We start from the raw sequence: 20477 nt of genomic DNA, 5'->3' as shown, positions 1-20477 counted from the left end.
TCTTGATCCTACTCTAGATCCTAATCTAATTAGGATTATTTCCTAATTAGAAAAATTCTAATTTAGTTAGATATCTGATTGGGAAACTCATTTTAGCAAAATTGCCTATTCTCTCTTGATCCTAACCTACTATTGATTCTTTTGTTTCTTCGTTCTTTAATAGATCCTCGAAGGATTTGCACACCAATTCCCAAATTCTTTCTCTCCCAGGTTCCCACAAGCTTCCTCCTCATTCCCTAGTTCGGTTCTAACTTCCCCCACCCCTTACATTCTCCTCTTGTACACCTGCAGCTAAAGATTGGGACAGGAGTGTATCTATTAAAAACACAAAAAGCTCATCAGTAGCCTTAAAACTAATAATGACGTGCATACCTGGAGAGAAGGTTTCAACAGGACCGCTAGGCTGTACAGCACCTGGCTCGAGAGTCCACCCATTCAAATCAGTTTCCACCAAGCTGGGAATTGTAGGAGACACTTAGGGTAGAGGTTCAGGTTACAAGAGGTGTTTTTCTCTATGTTTTCTTTGCCTTGCGCAAAGGGAGAGCTAGAGACCAACGACAAAAATCCTTTCCCTTGTTGCTCAACCCGGGTACATTTTGATCCCAAGGGATATAGAAAGGCCTCCAATCTATCAATCCATGTTTCGACCTTGCAACATCTATTCCCAGAAAATACTTCAGTTTGCTAAGATCTTTTGTTTGGAAATGATCATGTAGAAAGGCCTTCAATCTATCAATCCCCATACTATCATTGCCAGATACAATAATGTAATCTACATATACCACCAATGAAACCTTTCTAGCTTCAGAATCATAGCTGAATACTAAGTGGTCAACTTGATGTTACTTCATAAGAAAGTATTTTACCACTTCGCTGAATCTACCCAACCAAGCACGTGGAGACTATTTCAGCCTGTAAATTGCCTTCTTGAATCTACACACTTAACCATTCTCCCCCTGAGCAATAAATCCTAGTGGTTGCTCCATATAAACCTACTCAAGAAAATTACCATGTAAAAAGATATTCTTAACGCCGAGCTGAAATAGAAGTCGGTCATACATAGCTGCTAAAGAAATCAAAATTCAGACTGATCCAATCATGACAACAGGAGAGAAAGTTTCTATATAGTCTACTCCATACAACTATGAGTTACCCTTAGCAACCAGTTGAGCTTTCAACCTTTCTATCCTATCATCTAGTAAGTATTGACAGTGTGCACCCACTTAACCTACGACATGCTTAATAGGAGGGAGAGTAGTAAGCTCTCACATGTAATTATGTGCAAGTGCAGATAGTTCCTCTTCCATTGCTTGACACCACCCTAGGGAGGTAAGACCTTCCTAGACATTTTTAGGAATAGAAACGGAGGATAAAAGGGAAACAGACTGGCAATAAGAAGCAAATAGATGAGAAACATAAACATAATTGGAAATGGGATAAAAAGTATAACGTTGTTTACCTTTGCACAATGCAATGGGTAGATCAAGGTTAAAAGAAGGAGAAATAACTGTTAGATCTGCCAACAAAGAAGGAATTGGAGGAAGAGCCAGTGCCTGTCGACGAGTATACACTTGCGTGATTGATGGTGGTTCAATAGAAACCTGTGCTAGAGGAGATGAAGATTTAGACACAATTGGAACTAGGAATGGGGTCATCAACTGGAACTAGAAGAGGAAACACAGGAGGTGAAGGAGGAACATTAGGACCAATGAAGAAAGGACCAGATTCAAAGAAAGTGACATTTAGACAAATAAATGAACATTAGGAATTAGGATTATAGCATTTATACCCTTTCTGGGTCCTAGAATAGACAATCCTCCTTTACTTGTGCTTGACTAGGCCAAATATATCCTATGTAGTTGGTGTGGTGAATCAATATATGCATGAACCCAAAATCTCTTATACGCAAGTTGTCAATAGGATTCTTGCCTATCTAAAGGGATGTCCTAGTAAGGGAATGTTATACTCCAACCCATGGCATCTGAAGATTTAACCTTACACAGATGCAGACTAAGCAGGGTTTGTCGATGATAGGTCTACATCTGGCTATTGCGCTTTGGTAGGAGGCAATGTGGTATCATGGAGAAGCCAAAAACAATCAGTTATTGCTTGTTCTAGTGCAGAGGCAGAATATCAGGCAATGGCCCATGGGGTATTTGAATGTTATGGTTAAAAGCCTTATTATCTGAGATAAGTGTTCATACTGAAATCCCAATAAGACTCTATTGTGAGAACCAAGCAGCAATAAACATTGCCCATAATCTTGTCCAACATGACCACACAAAACACATTGAAGTGGATAGACCACCCTCTCCAATAATCTCTCTTCTTCTTCCTCCTCTCCCTTCTCCCATCTTCTATCCTTCCTACTCAAAGTACACCTCCACATTATCTTCCCTAACTTGTTAATGGAGGTAGGGAAAACTATTCATTAACATCTCCTACACACCTCTAGGATGCATCCATCAAAAATCAATGCAAAGACATGACCAACTCGAAAGAAAATTAAAATAGATAAAAATGTAGTTAGACAATCCCCATCTTCCAGCTAAAGAACAAACTTAAGGAGTGACCCTTCAATTCTAGGGTTGTCAATGGGTCAGGTTTGGGTCGGGACAAGGCGATCCCAACCCCAAACTGATTATTAATCAAGACAAAATCACAGACCCAGGGCCAGAGCCATCCCGATTAATAGTCGGGTCCAAACTTGATTTACTAAAAATTATATTTATTTACTTAAATGATAACTTAAAATTTAAACTTTGATAATGTAAGCTTAATAAAAAATGATAGTAAAATACTAAATTATTTAAAGGTTTTTATTAGCAACTAAATTATTTATATGTTAATTTTTGAAAATTAACATTTTTATTTATATGTTAATTTTCAAAAAAAATTATTTATATGTTGATAAATTAAATATTTTTAACTAATATTATCTCATATTAGTTCTATAAAATTTGGCACTTAAAACATAAAATATGATAAATATGATAAGAAAATTAAGAAAGTCTTGTATAAATAAAATAAATAATTGGTTCCATCTAAACCAGTTCAAGACAGGCAAGAACTGGAACCGACCCAATAAACACCAAAATGTGGTTCCTCCTACAAATATCTTTTTGGTAATTGTGGTTCCTCTTACAATTATGCATGCGAGAACAATTTATTGCATGATAATCAATTTACAAACATTATTAATTGATTAGAGAAGTAGCAATGCAATACTATTGTTTAACATAGTTAGTACAAGAGGAAAAAATCCACCACTTAAGACATTTCTTCCACATACCAAGAAAATGAGCGAGACCGTCAAGGCCTTCAGGATTGCTAAATGAACCAACACAAACATTCATCGAAGCTGCAGCCTGAAAAAATTGGCATAAAATTTAGGATATGATTCCAAAAAAGCTTTCTACAGTCCTAAAACTTAAAAAAAAAATTAAGAAAGAAGAAAAGAAAAATAATGAAGAGATTTTTTTTAAGATAAAATCATCAGCATCATCATCATCCATGCCTTATCCCAAACTATATGGGGTTGGGCACATGCATCCTGTTTCACCAATCCATTCTATTTAAAACTTTTTTAAGATAAATAAAGAAGAAAGTTTTATTACTAAAAATGAGATAATACATCAAACATAGGTGACAAGGAGTCACCCCCAGCAAACAGAAAAAGCAATAGAATAAAGAGAGGTTTACTAATCCAAAATACAAGAAGCCAAATCAAGCATTTAAAGTGTGCCAAAAGTTGGCTCCAAAGTCTTCTTTCCCAAGGCCTTCAAATTCTGGAAGAACCAGCACCGAACCAACTAACTTCAAGCCAATTGCCACCCCAACTTCTTCCATGGTTTTCATCTTCCCCTCAAAGATTCTTTTGTTTCTCTCCTTCCAAACCTCCCAGCAAACAGCAAAGGGGATGCAGCCCCAAATGATTATAGATTTAGGATTTCCATGTACTCTTGGCCAGCAACCAAAGATCTCAACAGGATCAATTGTTACCCATCTGCTCGCCTTGAAGAGTTTGAAAAAGTAGGCCCAAATACCTTTCACAAAATTACAATGGACCAACAGGTGCAAGATTTTCTCTTCAGCCAGACACAAAATGCATCTGTTTGGGAACTGATTACCTCTTTCCTTCTGCATATCCTGAGTAAGGATGCAGCCCATTGGAACCAGCCATGCAAAAGCTTCCACTCTTGGAGGAATTGGTTTCCCCTAAACACCTTAAAATGGTTCAGCCTCCAGGACCTCCACGTGATTCCTCACCAAAGCGTTGTACATAGACTTCTGTAAATCTTCCATCTTTACAATTTTTCCACCATTTGACTTCTGAAGCCGAAGGGTCAATTACCACCACCTGCAACTTTACCAGCAGCCCCACACACTCCTCCATCTCCCAATCAAATAAAGGTCTTCTAAATTTAGGGCACCAAAACACTGAACCATTGATGATCTCATATTGAGAAGTAGACACTCCTTTCTTGCTCAAACTATATAGTCCTGGGCAAAGATTACAAAGCTTTCCAACTCCAAGCCAATCATCATCCCAAAATCATACACTAGACCCATTACCCACTCTCCAAGAAAAGAAAGGATGCATCAATGAATTAAAAAATTCATAATTCCCTTCCACACACTTACCCCATAAGATGACCTCACTTCCCTCACATCCCCCAAGGTTCACCCCATACTTACATGCTACAACCCTCCTCCCTAGAGCTTCCCTCTCCCTCCCAAACCTCCAAAGCCACTTCCCCATCAAGGCTTTATTAAAGATTCCCACCCTTCTCACTCCCAATCCCCCCATCATTTTTAGCTCTACGCACCAAGTTTCACTTAACCAAATGGAATTTCTTTTTCTTTCCACCTTAATGTTCCATAGGAAGTCCCTTTGTAGCCTCTCAATCTCTTCCACCACCAAAACTGCTGCCTTTATGAGTGAAAGGTAGTAGATTGGAAAATTAGAAAGAACACTTTTTATTAATGTTATTTTCCCCCAAATGACAGATATTTCCCTTTCCAGCCTGCCAATCTCTATTCAATTCTATATAGGACAGGTTGCCATGTGGAGGAAGCAACCACCCTAACCCCAATTGGAAGCCCCAGGTAGGAAAAAGGGAATTTTCCTAATAAACATCCCAAAGCTCCAGCGCACTCCTCCAAAACAGACTACTGAATTTCACCAACTCCTATCATAACACTTTTGCTGAGATTAATCTTTAAACTTGACAACAGTAAGAAGCATTTGGGTATACCCTTTAAATTATAAACTTGCTCCACTGAAGCATCCAAAAATATTAATGTACGAATAGCAGTAGAACTCTCAAGTTTCAAGTTCTATGGTAGATCCAAGGATCAACATTCCACCATACATGCTTCATAATAGCACAGGGTCCAACCAACAATCTTAGATAGAAAGTATCCATGCACACTAGAAACCAGAAGGAATGCAAACCTAGTAAATAATAAAAACAAGGGTAATGAAGATGACAATAACAAGGATGATGCTTATGACTAACAACAATTCAAGCAAATGTTGTTGCCATGTTAGATGGAAGCAGCCTTGGAAATTTGGGACCTTCTTGCAAAGGGGAGCATTTAGAGATGAGGATGAGAATGTATTGCTATGTTTTCCAGACCAATTGGAGAAGGAGCTCCTTAAGAGAGGAACTAATGGCAGCAATCTATGTGGTGCAGAGAGCAATGGAAATGAAGGTGGAGAAGATATTCATTGAAGGTGACTCTCAGGTGGTGATAAACTGGTTGCTCAAAAAGGAAAGGGTTCTTTGGAAATATAGAAATGAGATTAGAAAGTTCAAACGGATGACAAGGAACTTCAAATTCAGAGTAGAATTTGTTTAAAGGTCCGCAAAGGGGGAGAAGCAGTAGAGGCTGGGATCTCAAGGGATTTATTTGTACCCCAAGGGCTTGTATATCGATTGTATATTTCTGTTTATAAATTAAGGAAATTTTCATGTTATAGATCAAAAAAATCCAAGCAAACTAATAATAATGAAGTAAAAAATGAAGTTCACCACCTTTTTGTCACCCCATACTTTGTCTAAGGATACAAAAAAAAAAAACTAAGAAACCCCCTACTTAACCAACCAATGTACCATGTTAGTAATATTGTAAGAAGAAATTATGACTATATTTGTTTCTCTACCTTCTTTGTGGACAATATATATTAATAGTTGGCTTACCAAACAAATTAAGTTTCCCAAGTGAAAAGAATATAACTTGTTTTTAATGTTAACAATTTGAAAATACCTAAACTATTTTAATAATGTATCATTGTTAAAATATTTTTGATGTACCCCTAGAGTACAAAAATATTCTAAAACCCATGTCAATGTATAAGGTCATTAAACCAAATCTGAAAAAGGTCCAAATACACACAAGTAACAAATGAAATCATTCTAAATTTTTAGGATTTTAAGAAATAATTGAGAAAACCTGCAGAATTATTTCTGAGGATTGAGACCCCAATATATATTGAATTGCTTAGTCTCAAATAAAACAGGCCCAATGAAGGCAAGCCATAACATTTCTTAAGTTGCTCTGACTCCAATCACAATTGAGCTGATACAGGCAATCTCAATCAATTTTAATCAGTGTTTTAAAAAGCATTGGAGGCATATTCCAGGTGAGCACTAAGAAAATGCCTGGAGGCGCAGCCTAGAAGCATATAGACACTTGAGACATATGCCTCCAGCATTAAGGCATACACTTCCAGCATATTAGTATGAAGCATACATCTTCATTACGCTTATAACATGGTCACAGATTACACAATAAAACTTCTGGAGGCCATAATTTTGTGTTTGGTTGCCTGATTGGGGTGATCATTATAAGGATTGGTAATAACTTTTCAAGATTTATGCATCCAGTTAGAGTCAACTAAACAGGGGTAATTTAGTCTTTGTATGTCTCCTACATAGACGGGCATTTCTGTCTTTGTATACATGTTTTATCAATTCTAAATTAATGGTCGACTGGGTTGGACTTTTGAACTTCTCAGTTCGACACCTCCTCCTCCTCCTTCTTCTCTCCTCTCTTCTTTCTTCTCAGTTCGGATGAATACAAACATGGTATCAGAGCGCCACTGATAAAGGTAGATTGCAGCCTTCTTCGTTATCTCTTCTCCTTTCTTTCGTTTTTTTTTTCTGGTGTGCGAAATCTGGGTTAGAAAACTGCGGCAAACCCAGGTTTCTGCTGCAATTTCTAGGGGTTCGGTAGGTTGACCTCTGGTGACAGTGGACAAGTGCAACAGTTCGAGTGAACAGGGAAAAAAAGAGAGTTTTTTTTCGTGTGGACTGCTGTCACCATGCATGAGAGCTGTGCTGGTCGAGTTGGTGCAGTAGTGGTGGTGTGAACCTTCGAATGAGCAGTTTCAAGAGGGATTTTCTGTGTTTTTTTTTCTGCCTGTTCGCAGTACAATAGTGTTCAAAGTGACCGAATGCATGTTAGGGCAAACTCGTGGTGACTATTAGTGTGCTGGTGTGGTAGTTGAAGAACAGTAGTGCAGTGGTTGGATCCTCTTCTTCTTGTGTGTGTGAAGGGCAGAAGCAGTTTCGCAGATTGAAATGGCGTCGGTGGGTGATTCAAGTGGTGACCAAAAATCGAGTGTGATGATCTCTGATTTTTTGAGTGCCCAGATGACATCCATCAAACTCAATGGTGAAAACTATGTTCCGTGGGCCAAGTCGGTGGAAGTGTTTTTGAAGGCTAAGAAGAAAGTGAAACATGTATGGGAGGAGAAACCGAGTGCTGAATCCCCAGGTTTTAGTGATTGGGAACAAGAGGATGCTCAGATCATGACGTGGTTGTGGAACAGTACGAAGCCTAAAATCAGTGTTAATTTCATGTTTTTAGATACAGCAAGGGATATATGGGAACATACCAAGAAACTCTATTCTGGACAAGACAACACTGCAAGGGTTTATCAGCTTTATTAGGAATACTTCAATTTGCAACAGGGAAATCAGACTCTTGAAGAATATTATGCCAGTATCAAAAATCTTCGGAATGAATTTAATGTCTATCATCCCTTAACTCCAGATGTCAAAATTCAGCAGCAACAAAGGGAACAACTAAATGTTAAACAGTTCTCAAAGCAGAGTATGAACCTGTCAGAGCACAGATATTAGGGGGATCTGCTCTCCCTACTCTAGAAGAAGTGTTTGCCCGTCTTCGCAGGATATCTCTTAGCCCCACAGAGAGTAACATAACTTCCAACTGATCAGCACTTGTTATCTCTCAAGGTGGTTCTTATGGGCACAGAGGAGGTGGTCGTACAGTTAAGGGAGGACGTGGTAATCCTATGGGTGGTCGTAGCAGTGGAGGAGGTCGTGATTCTAGGGAAGGCCGTGACAGAGGAAGGGGGAGCACAACTAGGAAGTGCACACATTGTGGGAGAGAAGGGCACACAGTTAACTTCTGCTATGATCTGCATGGCCCACCTTCCACATGGGCTAATCAATGCAGCTGTTGGTGGTAGTGAAGTCAGTGATACTGAACCAGTTGGTCCAGTATCTTCTACAGTCACAACTAATTCTGGAAAGGAGATGATGAGTATTCTAAGAGAGGAGTATGAGAGATTCCTTCAGGCCACTTCACATCAGAATACCGCCACCCTCGCTCATTCAGGTAAAACTTGCCTAGCATCCAAACCCTCACCCTGGATAATTGACTCTGGAGCCTCTGATCACATGACCAAGACTCCAAGTGTGTTTTCCTCTCTTTCACCAATTTCTACATCAAATAATGTTACCCTTGCCAATGGATCTACTTCCCCCATTTACGGTGTTGGTAATGTGACCACGAAATCTCTTTCTTTATCATCTGTTTTATATGTTCCCAAGTTTCCTTTTAATCTTATGTTTGTTAGTAAACTCACCAAATTCCTAAATTCTTCTATCGCATTTTACCCTTTCTCTTGTGTTTTTCAGGATCTAACGACGGGGAAGAAGATTGGTGAAGGGCATGAAGCTAGCGGATTGTATTATCTTGACGGTGGCGGCTCTACAGTTACACTTCAAACCTCCTTGACTCCTCTTCAATGGCATTGTAGACTCGGCCATCCATCTCTTAAAGCTCTCAAGCTTCTTGTTTTGTCATTGAGTCATTTGTCGTCTTTACAGTGTGAACCGTGTCAGTATGGGAAACACCATCAGGTTTCCTTCCGTCCTAGAGTTGGTAGTCGTATGTTGAGTCCTTTTGAGTTAGTTCATTCAGATGTTTGGGGTCCAATTAAAATTGAGTCGTACAGTGGTTACAAATATTTTGTTATCTTTGTTGATGACTGTTCAATAATGACATGGCTTTATTTAATGAAAGAAATAAGTAAATTATTTTCCATCTTCCAAAAATTTCATGTTGAAGTGCGTACACAATTTGGTGTTTCACTTAAAATTCTCCGTTCTGACAATGGCAGAGAGTATTTTCTTTCTTCGTTTCAGCAATACTTGGAACAACATGGTATTATTCATCAAACATCTTGTGCCCACACCCCTTAGCAAAATGGGGTGGCCGAGAGGAAGAACCGACACCTACTTGAAACAGCTTGGTCTCTTCATCATATGAATGTTCCTAAACGGTTCTGGAGTAATGCAGTACTTACTGCTTGTTTTCTTATTAATCGCATGCCCACGTTCATTCTTGATGGTCGTTCTCCGTACTCCATCTTATTTCCCACTTTGTCTCCATATCCTCTGCCTCCCAGGATCTTTGGGTGTGTGTGCTTTGTTCAGAATCTTGGTCCTGGTTTAGACAAGTTGGATACTCGCTCCATTAAATGTCTCTTCCTTGGCTACTCTAAGACCCAGAAAGGGTATAAATGCTACAATCCTATTACTCGGAAACCCTTTGTTTGTCCTGATGTTACATTTTTTGAATCGGTGCCATACTTCTCGAGTTCTGATATCTCTCCTTCACCTACAAAGGTTCCTCTTCCTCTTCCTCTTCCGGTTGATACTTCTCTTCCGGCAGTTCCCATTATGCCTGAGTCTCCACCTCTCCCAATGCAGGAGAATACTGAAAAACCACCAATTCGTCAAGTGTATACTCATCAACAGAGACCAGCACCTGCACCATCTTCTACTCCGGTAGCAGATCCAGCTCTTTCCACAACTGAATTGCCTTCTGATCTTGACCGTCCTATTGCATTGCGGAAAGGTACACGTAGTTGCACGCTACATCCCATATTCAATTATGTTTTTGTATCTAACCTTTCTACTTCCCATCGCAAGTTTATTACCCTGCTGTCCTCTATATCCATACCTAAGGATGTTCAGGAGGCTCTTACCTCGCTACGGTGGCGACAAGATATGGAAGAGGAACTCTCTGCTCTTCATCACAATCATACATGGGAACTCAACAATCTTCCCCTAAGTAAGCATGTTGTCGGTTGTAAATGGGTGTATGTTGTTAAGTATCTACTAAATGGGAGAGTTGAACGTCTAAAAGCCCGTTTAGTTGCAAAAGGGTACACTCAACTTTATGGTGTAGACTATGTCAAAACCTTTTCTCCAGTTGCAATGATTGGCTCAGTACGTGTGTTGATTTCCTTAGTTGTCATGCATGATTGGCCTCTATTTCAACTTGATATTAAAAATGCCTTTTCTCCATGGTTGATCTCCTAAAGGAAGTGTACATAGAGCAACCACCTGGTTTTGTTGCTTAGGGGAAGGATGGTAAGGCGTATAAGCTCAAGAAAGCGATCTATGGGCTTAAACAGTCTCCTCGTGCTTGGTTTGGAAAATTTAGTGAAGTAGTGAAGGGATTTGGAAAGAGACAATGTCAAGTTGACCATTCAGTATTTAGCTATGACTCTGTGGTCGAGAAGATCTTGCTAGTAGTTTATGTGGATGACATAGTCATAATTGGCAGTGATAGAGTTGGGATTGATAGATTGAAAACTTTCCTTCAAGATCAATTTAGACAAAAGATCTTGGGAAGTTGAAGTATTTCCTGGGTATAGAAGTTGCTATATCAAAGCAAGGAATAAACCTCTATCAACGGAAATATGTCCTTGACCTATTGGAAGAAACAAGGTTACTAGGTGCTAAACCAGCTGAAACTCCCATGGAATTGAATGTGAAGTTGGGAAGTGACACAGATGAATTGTTTGATAATCCTAGTAGGTATAGAAGGCTAGTAGGGAAATTTAATTATCTAACTATCACTAGGCCTGATATCTCATTTGTTGTCAGTGTGGTAAGCCAGTTTATGCAGAGTCCTCGGGTACCTCACTGGGATGCAATTCTTAGGATTGTACGGTATTTGAAGGGGGCTCCAGGTCGTGGGTTATTGTACAAGCAAGGAGGTGATCCTGAAATAGTTGGATACACTAACACAGACTGGGCTGGCTCTGTATCAGACAAAAGATCCACTACAGGTTATTGCACCTTTCTTGGAGAAAACCTTGTGACATGGAAGAGCAAGAAGCAGACTATGGTAGCAAGGAGCAGTGCAAAAGCAAAATACAGGGCCATGGCACACACTGCATGTGAACTAGTGTGGTTCAAGAATCTATTGCAGGAAATTGGGCTCTCAATAAGAAAACCCATGCAGCTATACTATGACAACCAAGCTACAATTCACATCTCATCCAATCCAGTGTTTCACGAGAGAACTAAACACATAGAGGTAGATTGTCACTTTGTAAGGGAAAGGTCATCAATGGTGTGATAAGAACAGAGCATATGAGAACAGGTGATCGATGGGCAGATCTATTCACAAAAGGGTTAAGTTCGGGAAGAGTGAGCTATACATGTAACAAGCTGGGATTATATGATATATACTCCCTAGCTTGAGGGGGAGTGTTAGAGTCAACTAAACAGGGGTAATTTAGTCTTCGTATATCTCCTACATAGACGGGGGCATTTCTGTCTTTGTATACATGTTTTATCAATTCTAAATGAATGGTCGACTAGGTTGGACTTTTGGACTTCTCAGTTCGACACCGTTCTTCTTCCTCCTCCTTCTTCTTCTTCTTCTCTCCTCTCTTTCTTCTTTCTTCTCAATTCGACTGAATACAAACACATCCCAACGCACCTTGCCCCACTACTTTTGCCAAATGAAAACCTTTTTGGCCTCAAATCCCAATTTTTAGCATTTTTATAAATAAAAAAAATTAATAATTGAAATAAAACATAAAACAATACTTCTATTACATGTAATACACACACACACACACACACACACACATATATATATATATATATAAATACCGTAAAGAGATTGGGCCAAATGTGCCTTAGTTTTCTTTATTTTTAAAGAAAACTGTAGTGGGCCTTCTTATGGCCTATGGGCCTATTTTTTATTTCTTTTGTTTATGCTTAAGTCAACCTCCCAACACTCTAGTTCCTCATCTTTTGGAGCAAAGTTGATCGAGGCAGTTGTTATCAAGTTTACATCCTTAATCTGCTGACAAGACTCATTATTACATATTTTAATTTTTAATAATTTATTTTTAATTTGTTATATTTTTTATATGTATTAAATATTAAATATTTAAATTTGTATTAATTATTACATATTACATTTTGTATTAATTATTAACTATTTTATTACTTTTTCATTGGAATTTATTTGTATTTTTCAATATTATTTTGATATTTAATAAATTATTTTTAACTTTTTTATAATTTTTACCAAATAGTCTATTCTAGGGGTAAGATAGTAAAATCAGGGAATTTCAAATGCTGAAGGTTTGATCCAACACAAATAATATCTTTTTAACTTTTCAGATTTATCAAACGCCACCATAGGGTCCGTTTGGTTTCCGGTTGGAATTAAAATCACAATCACCTATTCCCCTACTTGTTTGGCTCAAACAATATTTGAAATCAGATTCCAATTGATGTTGTTTGGTTCATCTGGAAGCCAAAACTGGAATTAACTAACAGTGACTTACCTCTCCGAAGTTTGAAGCTTCAGCTGTTGGAGGGGGTGCCAACAGAGATGGAAGGAAAGAGAGAGTAGCATCGGCTGTCACATCTTATTATTTTTGGCCGGCTGTAATGAGATTCTCATTCCCAAGGGGGCAGGCCAGAATAGTTACTTCCTCAAATGGGGAAATGCCATTCTGCCACGAATGGGATTCAGAATCCCATTCCACCCAACCAAATGGCAAGATTCTAAAATTCTTGCAAACCAAATGGACCCTAAATGAATTTTTACATTTCCTCAATTTCAAATGCCACAATCGAGTCAGATTAATCTGTATACCCAAAAACTCTTTTTAAGAGAAAACAATGATTGACTAATCTTGTGACTGCCATGTAGCAGATATGGATCATGTCAACCAGTATGTTCAAAAGTGCATCTTAAGGGAGAAGTTTGGCTATGATACCAATCAAGTGGTATTCATCAAAATTCATAAGGGTGCTTTGATTGGTCCAAGATCTTTTTTTTTTATCAATAACAGAATCAATTTATTAATGGACAATAATATTATGACAATCCAAGAAGAGGTAAGGAGGCTTAACTCTTCCGAAAAAGAAAAAAGAACAGAAAATTACAATACAGCCCAAAACATCTGTTCCCTTCCCACCCCTTGTTTCACTAACGTATCTGCAAAAGCATTTGCAGTTCTCTTCACCCATTGAAACTGAACCTCTAACCCTCTAGTTAGCCATTTAGCATCCCTTCTCTCATTTGCATATTTCCACAGTCCATTGTCCTTCTGTAACCAGCTTAAAACCAGCTTTGAGTCTCCTTCCACAATTAGTCTATGAATACTCAGCTCCTTTGTCTTCCTTAAGCCTTCCATTAAGGCACATATCTCAGCTCTTAGAGAGTCAACATTACCAATGGGCCTGAAAACAAAGCAATCACCTTACCATTCTCATCTCTGAACACCCCACCAACACCCGAGGGCCCAGGATTACCTTCACTACTGCCATCAAAATTTAATTTGACACACCCTGGGCCTGGTGGAGACCGTAAGGGAGAGGAAACTGATGAGAAAGGAGGTGAATTTGCCACTTCCAACCAGCTATTCAGAAGCATAGCTGTAGAGACATCAGTAAATATATTCAGAGACTTCAGCCAATGCACCACCCTAACCATAATTACCTCAATGATACCTTCTTTGCACCTTTCCTTATCAGAAAAGGTCCTGGAGTTCCTCTCTTCCCATATAGTCCAGCAAATGGCAGCCCTCACACACCTCCACATAATCCTTCCCCTTTTCTTAGGCCATCTAAGGAAAGACGTGGCAAGCAAGCTTCGTATATCTAGAGGAGGGGTCCACCTGCAACCAAATAAAGAAATAAACCATTCCCATATATCAGAAACAAAAGGGCATGAAATTAGTAAGTGGTAGGAGCTTTCACCATTAGCCTTGCAGAGGGTGCAACACTTTGGGGATAAGCACCAATTTGGCCCTTTCTTTTGGAGTAAATCACATGTGTTGCATCTTTCCAGGAATGCCTCCTGACAGAAAGCTCCAATCCTTGGAGGTATCGGCTCACCCCAAATTTCTTTGACTAGGAAAGACTGAACAGAATTGTTGGTTTGTTGTACCAAGGACTTAAAGAAAGAAGGACAAGAGTAACCCCAGAAGGGGACAAAGTCCAAATTCTACTATCCCTTTTTTATGGGTCCAAAGCCAGCCCATTCAAAATCTGAATTAAGTCCACAACAGTTCCCAATTCTGACTCCCTAAGGCCTCTCCTAAGCCCCAAATCCCAATCATACCCAAAATTTGACTCAGAAGGAACTAAAAGATCAGATACACACTTCCCTTTGAAATGGGAGAGGAAGAATAAAGAGGGAATTTGGTCTTTCAGAGGTACATCCCCCACCCACAAATGTTCCCAAAATTTAACCCGATTCCCAGAGCAAAGATCATACCTGATGTATTGCAGAAAAGAATGAAGAGTGGCATGTATGGATTTCCAAGGAGAGGCCATGTTAGTCCTTGCCACAATCCCAGAGTCTCAGCCATCATCTGCCTGTCCATGAATGTACAAGATTACCTTGGTCCATAGTTTATCCCTATCCCCTCCAAACCTCCACAGCCATTTGCCCAACAAGGCTTCATTTTTCTTTCGGATATTGCCTAATCCCAATCCACCCTCATCTCTACACTTGGAGACTAACTCCCAACTCACTCTATGATCTTTCCTTTCTTCCCCTAGCTCCCATAGAAAATCTCTCATCAACTTTTCCAGCACTCTACTTATTTTTCATAGGATTCTAAACACAGATAAGTAATACACCAGCAAGATAGCCAATGTAGACTTGATCAGAGTGATTCTGCCACCCAGAGATAAATAATTCTTCTTCCAAGAGGCAAGCCTTTTCATGAACCTATTAATTAATAGGTTCCAAAAACTCTTATTCTTCGTATTATCCCCTAAAGGCATCTCCAAGTATATCATAGGCCACTATGACACATCACAATCCAAAATCTCAGCCCTATCCTTCATCTCTCCTTCCATGTTCATCCCTACCACACAACTCTTACCAAAATTAACCTTCATATTTGACATTCTTTCATATAACTGCACTACCCTCTTGAAAATTCTGACCCACCTCACACCCCTTCACAGAATAGGATTGTGTCATCAGCAAACTGTTGATGTGTAATGGTAACCTATCTCTTCCAACCCTCCACCCTCTCACTAGGTTCCTCGAATCTGCCCTCTATTAATTTCCCCAACACCTCTGCTATCAAAGTAAAGAGAAATGGGGAAAGGGGGTCCCCTTGTCTAACTCCCCTAGTGGCAGGGAAATGGTCCACTACAGAGAGTTACAGAAATTACAGATTACAAGTAGCCTCGGCTACCCCACTATACTTAACATGTCAACCATCAGAATGATTTTTCATTCTTACAACTGAGCCCAAAAACATTGATCCCTATTTATCCCTTGTTTAGCTAGCTGGTCTGCAAATCCATTTGCTGCTCTTGGAGTTCACTGAATTGGCAACTGCATGTCCTTGGATTGGCTTTTAATCTTCTTGATGTCATTTCTGAAGAGCCAGGGTATTCTTTCATTTTGCTTTAGCCAACTGGTAACCATTTTGGAATCACCTTCCACAACCAGCCTTCTCTTTTTTTTTATATTCTTCCACAACCAGCTTTCTCACCCCCATCTCCTTAGCTTTTTGTATCCTATATGCCACTGCTTTCAATTCAGCTGTAGTAGAATTTTCCATTCCAATGGGGGCTGAAAATAACCCCATCACAATTCCTCCGTCATTTCTTCAGTACCATGTCTTTCCAGTATCATATATTTTCCCAAGTTTTTTTTATCCTTCTTATGACTTCCACATGGCAGATTTTCCCAATTAAGGGAGAAAAAGGTTTTTTTTTCCTTTCGAGCAGATACAGTCGGGTCAATCTACATACCTATAAAAATAATAGAAAGAGGAGAGTGTGGAGGCTAGGATCTCTCACCACAGGCCTCACACAAAGTCTCCCCTAGTCTCCTTCACACATGTGAAATATTAAAAATAAAGAATTTACTAAAGCTTTTAAATTAGGTATCTTTGTTTCCCATCATAAAGTCTCATAGTGGCAATTAAGGAAGGATGCCCCAATTAAATCCCATCCTTACATCCAGTCTCCAATTCCTTATTAATATCTCTAAATCTATTTAAGGAAGAAACTTTTAGAAATTAAATTCTAGATTCCTTTTTTATTCATTTTTATCACTCACAAATCACCAATTGAATTCATCCCCACCAAAACATTTCCTACACTGTTGTATTATTAAAGTTTCCTAATATTATTCAACCATAGTCCCTCCTCCACCCAAAATTCAATAACTTAAGTTTCAAAACATCACCCATGCACATAATTAATCAAATGCCTATTTTTCTTTGAAAACATATATTTTTTTGAAGCACAAAAACATTTACTTCAATTATAAAACCACTTATATCAAATAGTTTATTTATCTTATTTTTCCCCAAGGCCTAAATAACATGGAGTGTCTTCTATAAAGGTAAGAAACCATTGCTCCTCTCCATGGGTTATCAGGTTCTTCTCTTTTTTTATTAATTTAATGTAGATTTGTTAAAGCACCGAATATGAGCCTTTGGTTATCTCGATCTATTCAAATTTGAAATTGCTTTTTTAACTTGGTTATTGATTTCATGCTAATTACTTGATTTATGTACTTAAGCAATATAAAAAAAGAAATAAGTTTGAAGCTCAATAATTAAGAAAAAAAGTTATTTTTTCTACTATTTTGTATGGATTATGCAAGAAAAATAAAAATATACATAAAGTTTTGCTAAATTACTATTACTTCATTTTTTCCTTAAAAATTGTTTTTAACACCATCCACTATTACAGAAAATTGCATAAAGAAATTTTGCAAAAAAATGCAGAAATTTGATAAAAATAGAAAAGTTCAAGAAAATGCAGAAAATTGCAGGAAAATGTAGAAAATTGCAGGAAAACACAGAAATTATTAAGATATATAAAACTTGTTTGACTTCTTCTCAACAAAAACAAACACGTCGTCATTGGAAGAATAATGGCATTAAAATAATGCACATTAAGGTGAAGAAGAAGAAGCATACACGCTTATCAAAAAAAAATAGCATAAACTATACAGAATAGAGATGCATCCAATCACGAAAGCCGATGTCTTCGACCGAACCTCGACACCATCATTCTTCTCATCTTCAACCAGTTATCCGAGCCGTGTTCAAGCGCTTCAACTCCCTCGTCCCGCAAGCTGACAACCTAGTGGTAAAGGTCGACCGCGTCATCTCCAGATTCTCCACCGAAACTGGTGAGTGCAGCTTCCTATTCCACCTGCTCAAGTCTATACTCCAGACATTGCAAGACTCTCCTGAGACGAGTTCCAATCCAGCCCCGAAACCAGAACTCTCTGACCGAAATCCTTCGCGGATTCGACAGTATCAGAGGGCTTGAGATCATACTTCGAGCCGGGGATCTCCGTTTACACAAGGACGTGGTTGTGAGATGGAGAGCAGAGTTCGGGAAAACCTTGAAGAGCTGCGTAATCTTTACGGTCCAGACCATTGGACCACAGACGATGGGGGAGGCAACGGCAGAGATGGGGAGCGTAGACTTCAACGGTGAAGACGAAGAGGGAGGATAGAAGTTGGGAGTGGTGTGGACGATTAGCGCGCTGGTTGCGGCTTCGGCGAGGCATTATTTGTTGAGAGATGTGATCAGAGAGTACAGAGAGATGGAAAGGTTGGTAGTGAAGGACAAAGAAGAGGAGGGGACGGTGAGGGGCAGTAGGAGAGGGAAGCGCAGCAACTTAATATCACGGTGGGGTGGAAGAATATGACGCCGGTGCCAGCGGTGCGGATGAGGATGATACATGAACCACGTCGCTGAAGAAGAGGTTTCGAACATCAGTCGTCGTCGCCAGTGAAGAAAACACTTCAAACTTCAGTCGTCGTCGTCGTCTCCCTAGAGTCCGGATTCAGATCGCAATCCCCCCAGTAGGGCTGTAAACGGATGGGGTTCAGATCGGATCCAGCTAAATTCGACCCGATCCGATTATCAAACCATTGAATCCGAAATCCGATATGATTTCGGATTTAATTGGCAAAAAACCATTGCGCTTAAAATGGCAAAAAATAAAATATTAAATTTAAAATTAAGCACAAAATATTAAATTTAATCACTATAAACCTCAGGTAATTGTATATAATATATTTTTGAATTTATATAAAATTATACTATATATAATAGTTTTTTATCGTACTTGATTGTAATTAAACTCAATAAACTATCCCCATTATATAGCTCCACAAAAAAAAAAAAAAATCGAATGGAAATTCAATCTAATACCCTATTCCATACTTTCTCATTCAACTTAATTGAACCATTATATAAACCAGTCCAGAGTTTTTTTTTTTAAGTGAAGAAATATATTAAGAGGAAAAAAACAAACTATATAATTAGCAAGCTCTATCTAAATCTCGGGTTGCAAGGTCCCGTATCCATTGGTAGGAGTGTAAAATTGGTCAGTTCAGCTAGAACTGAAGACTTAACTGATTATTTAGTTTGATCTTTTTTTTTTAATTGAATCAAGTTGAACTAGATTTTAGAACCAAAAGGATCCTAATTGAATTCGTTTCGGTTTGGTTCGGTTGGACCCTCATTCCACATAAATGATAAACCGTCAACAGCTAATGAATAATTAATAATTAATAAGTATTATTAATTAAAGTTAAAATGGCCCCAAAATCCAATTATTTTAATTAATTATATTATATTAATTAAAAATTAGAATGGCCCCAAAGCCCAATGATTTTAATTAATTAGTTATTTTTAATTAAAACTAGAATAAGCTTAAAGTCATATGCGAATGGGGAATTGGGGAATTGGCGAATTGGCAAATTGGCCATTATTCAAAAACAATTAATGATTAGTGAACAATTAATAATTATTCTAGGTTTTAATTAAATATTATTAATTAAAAATTAGAATAAGCCCAAAGCCCTATGCCAATGAAAATTGGCGAATTAGCCATTAATATTCACAAACAATTAATTATTAATAAACAATTAATTATTAGTGTAGAATTTAATTAACTATTATTAATTAAAAGTTAGAATGGGTCTAAAGTCCAATGGAGAATTGCCAAATTGGTCATTGGAAAGTATAATAATTAATTAGCATAAAGCATCAAATAAAACATTAAATGTTTAATATACTTAATTAAATAACAACAAATTCGGTTTTTGATTTGGTTCGGTTGAAAATTTCAACCAAATTGAATCAAAGTTATAAATCGATTTTTTAAAGATAAATTTTTTAAACTACCCCTAAGACTTAGGAAATTAACTAACTCTACCCCTACTGATTGATTATTGCCTAATACTATCCCTATTATTTCAAAAATTTATCATTGTCATTAAAATATTGCTGAAATGTCTGTTTTGGCCTTAAGTCAAATTGGAAGCTCCCGTTTTTCATCATCTCTAGTCTAGTATTCGTCGCCCAGGTTCAGTCTGATGTTCATCGATCAAAATCATTATCGTTGCTACAACTTCAAGCAGTGGCGGAGATCTTCTTCACTCGCCCCTTCCCTTCTTTGTTCTCCCAAGCATACAACCACCGAGAAAAGTTGGAAGAGTTGGCCACTGACGATTGCTGGGTAGGATCATTTCGGTATGGGCAGGATCATTAGGATCATCTGGCCCCACCATGAATCTCACCTTTAGACAATCGCTACCCTTCTCCAAATGGCGACTAATCTATTTCAAGTCAAACCAGGGGCACTCCCAACAGCGCTCTGTAGCCTACCCGCGTTCTCTCGATTTGCTCTAACGCTCTGTACCTGTTATGAACACATTGCCCGGAAGCATACTGTGGCGCAGTCATAGGCAGCAGCACGCACTGCAGGCCGCACAGCAGCACGGACCGCCCGGTAGTACCGCACAGCAGCACGCACCGCCCAGCAGCGCACAGCACGCACCGCATGGCAGCAACACTGTGAGACGTGCGCGTTGCCGGCAACAA

The 20477-nt window shown here is 38.6% G+C and overlaps 1 protein-coding gene and 1 pseudogene across 4 annotated transcripts in view; one reads left to right on the top strand and one right to left on the bottom strand.

The window, feature by feature from the left end:
- The window catches only part of LOC104597372 (insulin-degrading enzyme-like 1, peroxisomal), a 128400-nt gene that overhangs the window by 100113 nt on the left and 7810 nt on the right, over window positions 1–20477 (bottom strand). For 2 of the 4 annotated variants that reach the window (XM_010258842.3, XM_010258843.3), the window contains exon 2: window positions 3293–3368. In XM_010258842.3, coding sequence (XP_010257144.1) covers window positions 3293–3368 — 76 coding nt within the window. Of the gene's footprint in view, window positions 1–3292; window positions 3369–17548; window positions 18432–20477 lie in introns of those variants that run through there. The other 2 variants (XM_010258845.3, XM_010258847.3) reach the window with 2 other exon arrangements.
- Window positions 17613–18341, top strand: LOC148790122 (F-box protein AUF2-like; annotated as a pseudogene).

Source organism: Nelumbo nucifera, chromosome 7 (assembly GCF_055504915.1).
Source record: "Nelumbo nucifera cultivar China Antique chromosome 7, China Antique-T2T, whole genome shotgun sequence".
NCBI classification, from domain to species: domain Eukaryota; kingdom Viridiplantae; phylum Streptophyta; class Magnoliopsida; order Proteales; family Nelumbonaceae; genus Nelumbo; species Nelumbo nucifera.
This window is presented reverse-complemented; position numbering and strand designations above follow the sequence as displayed.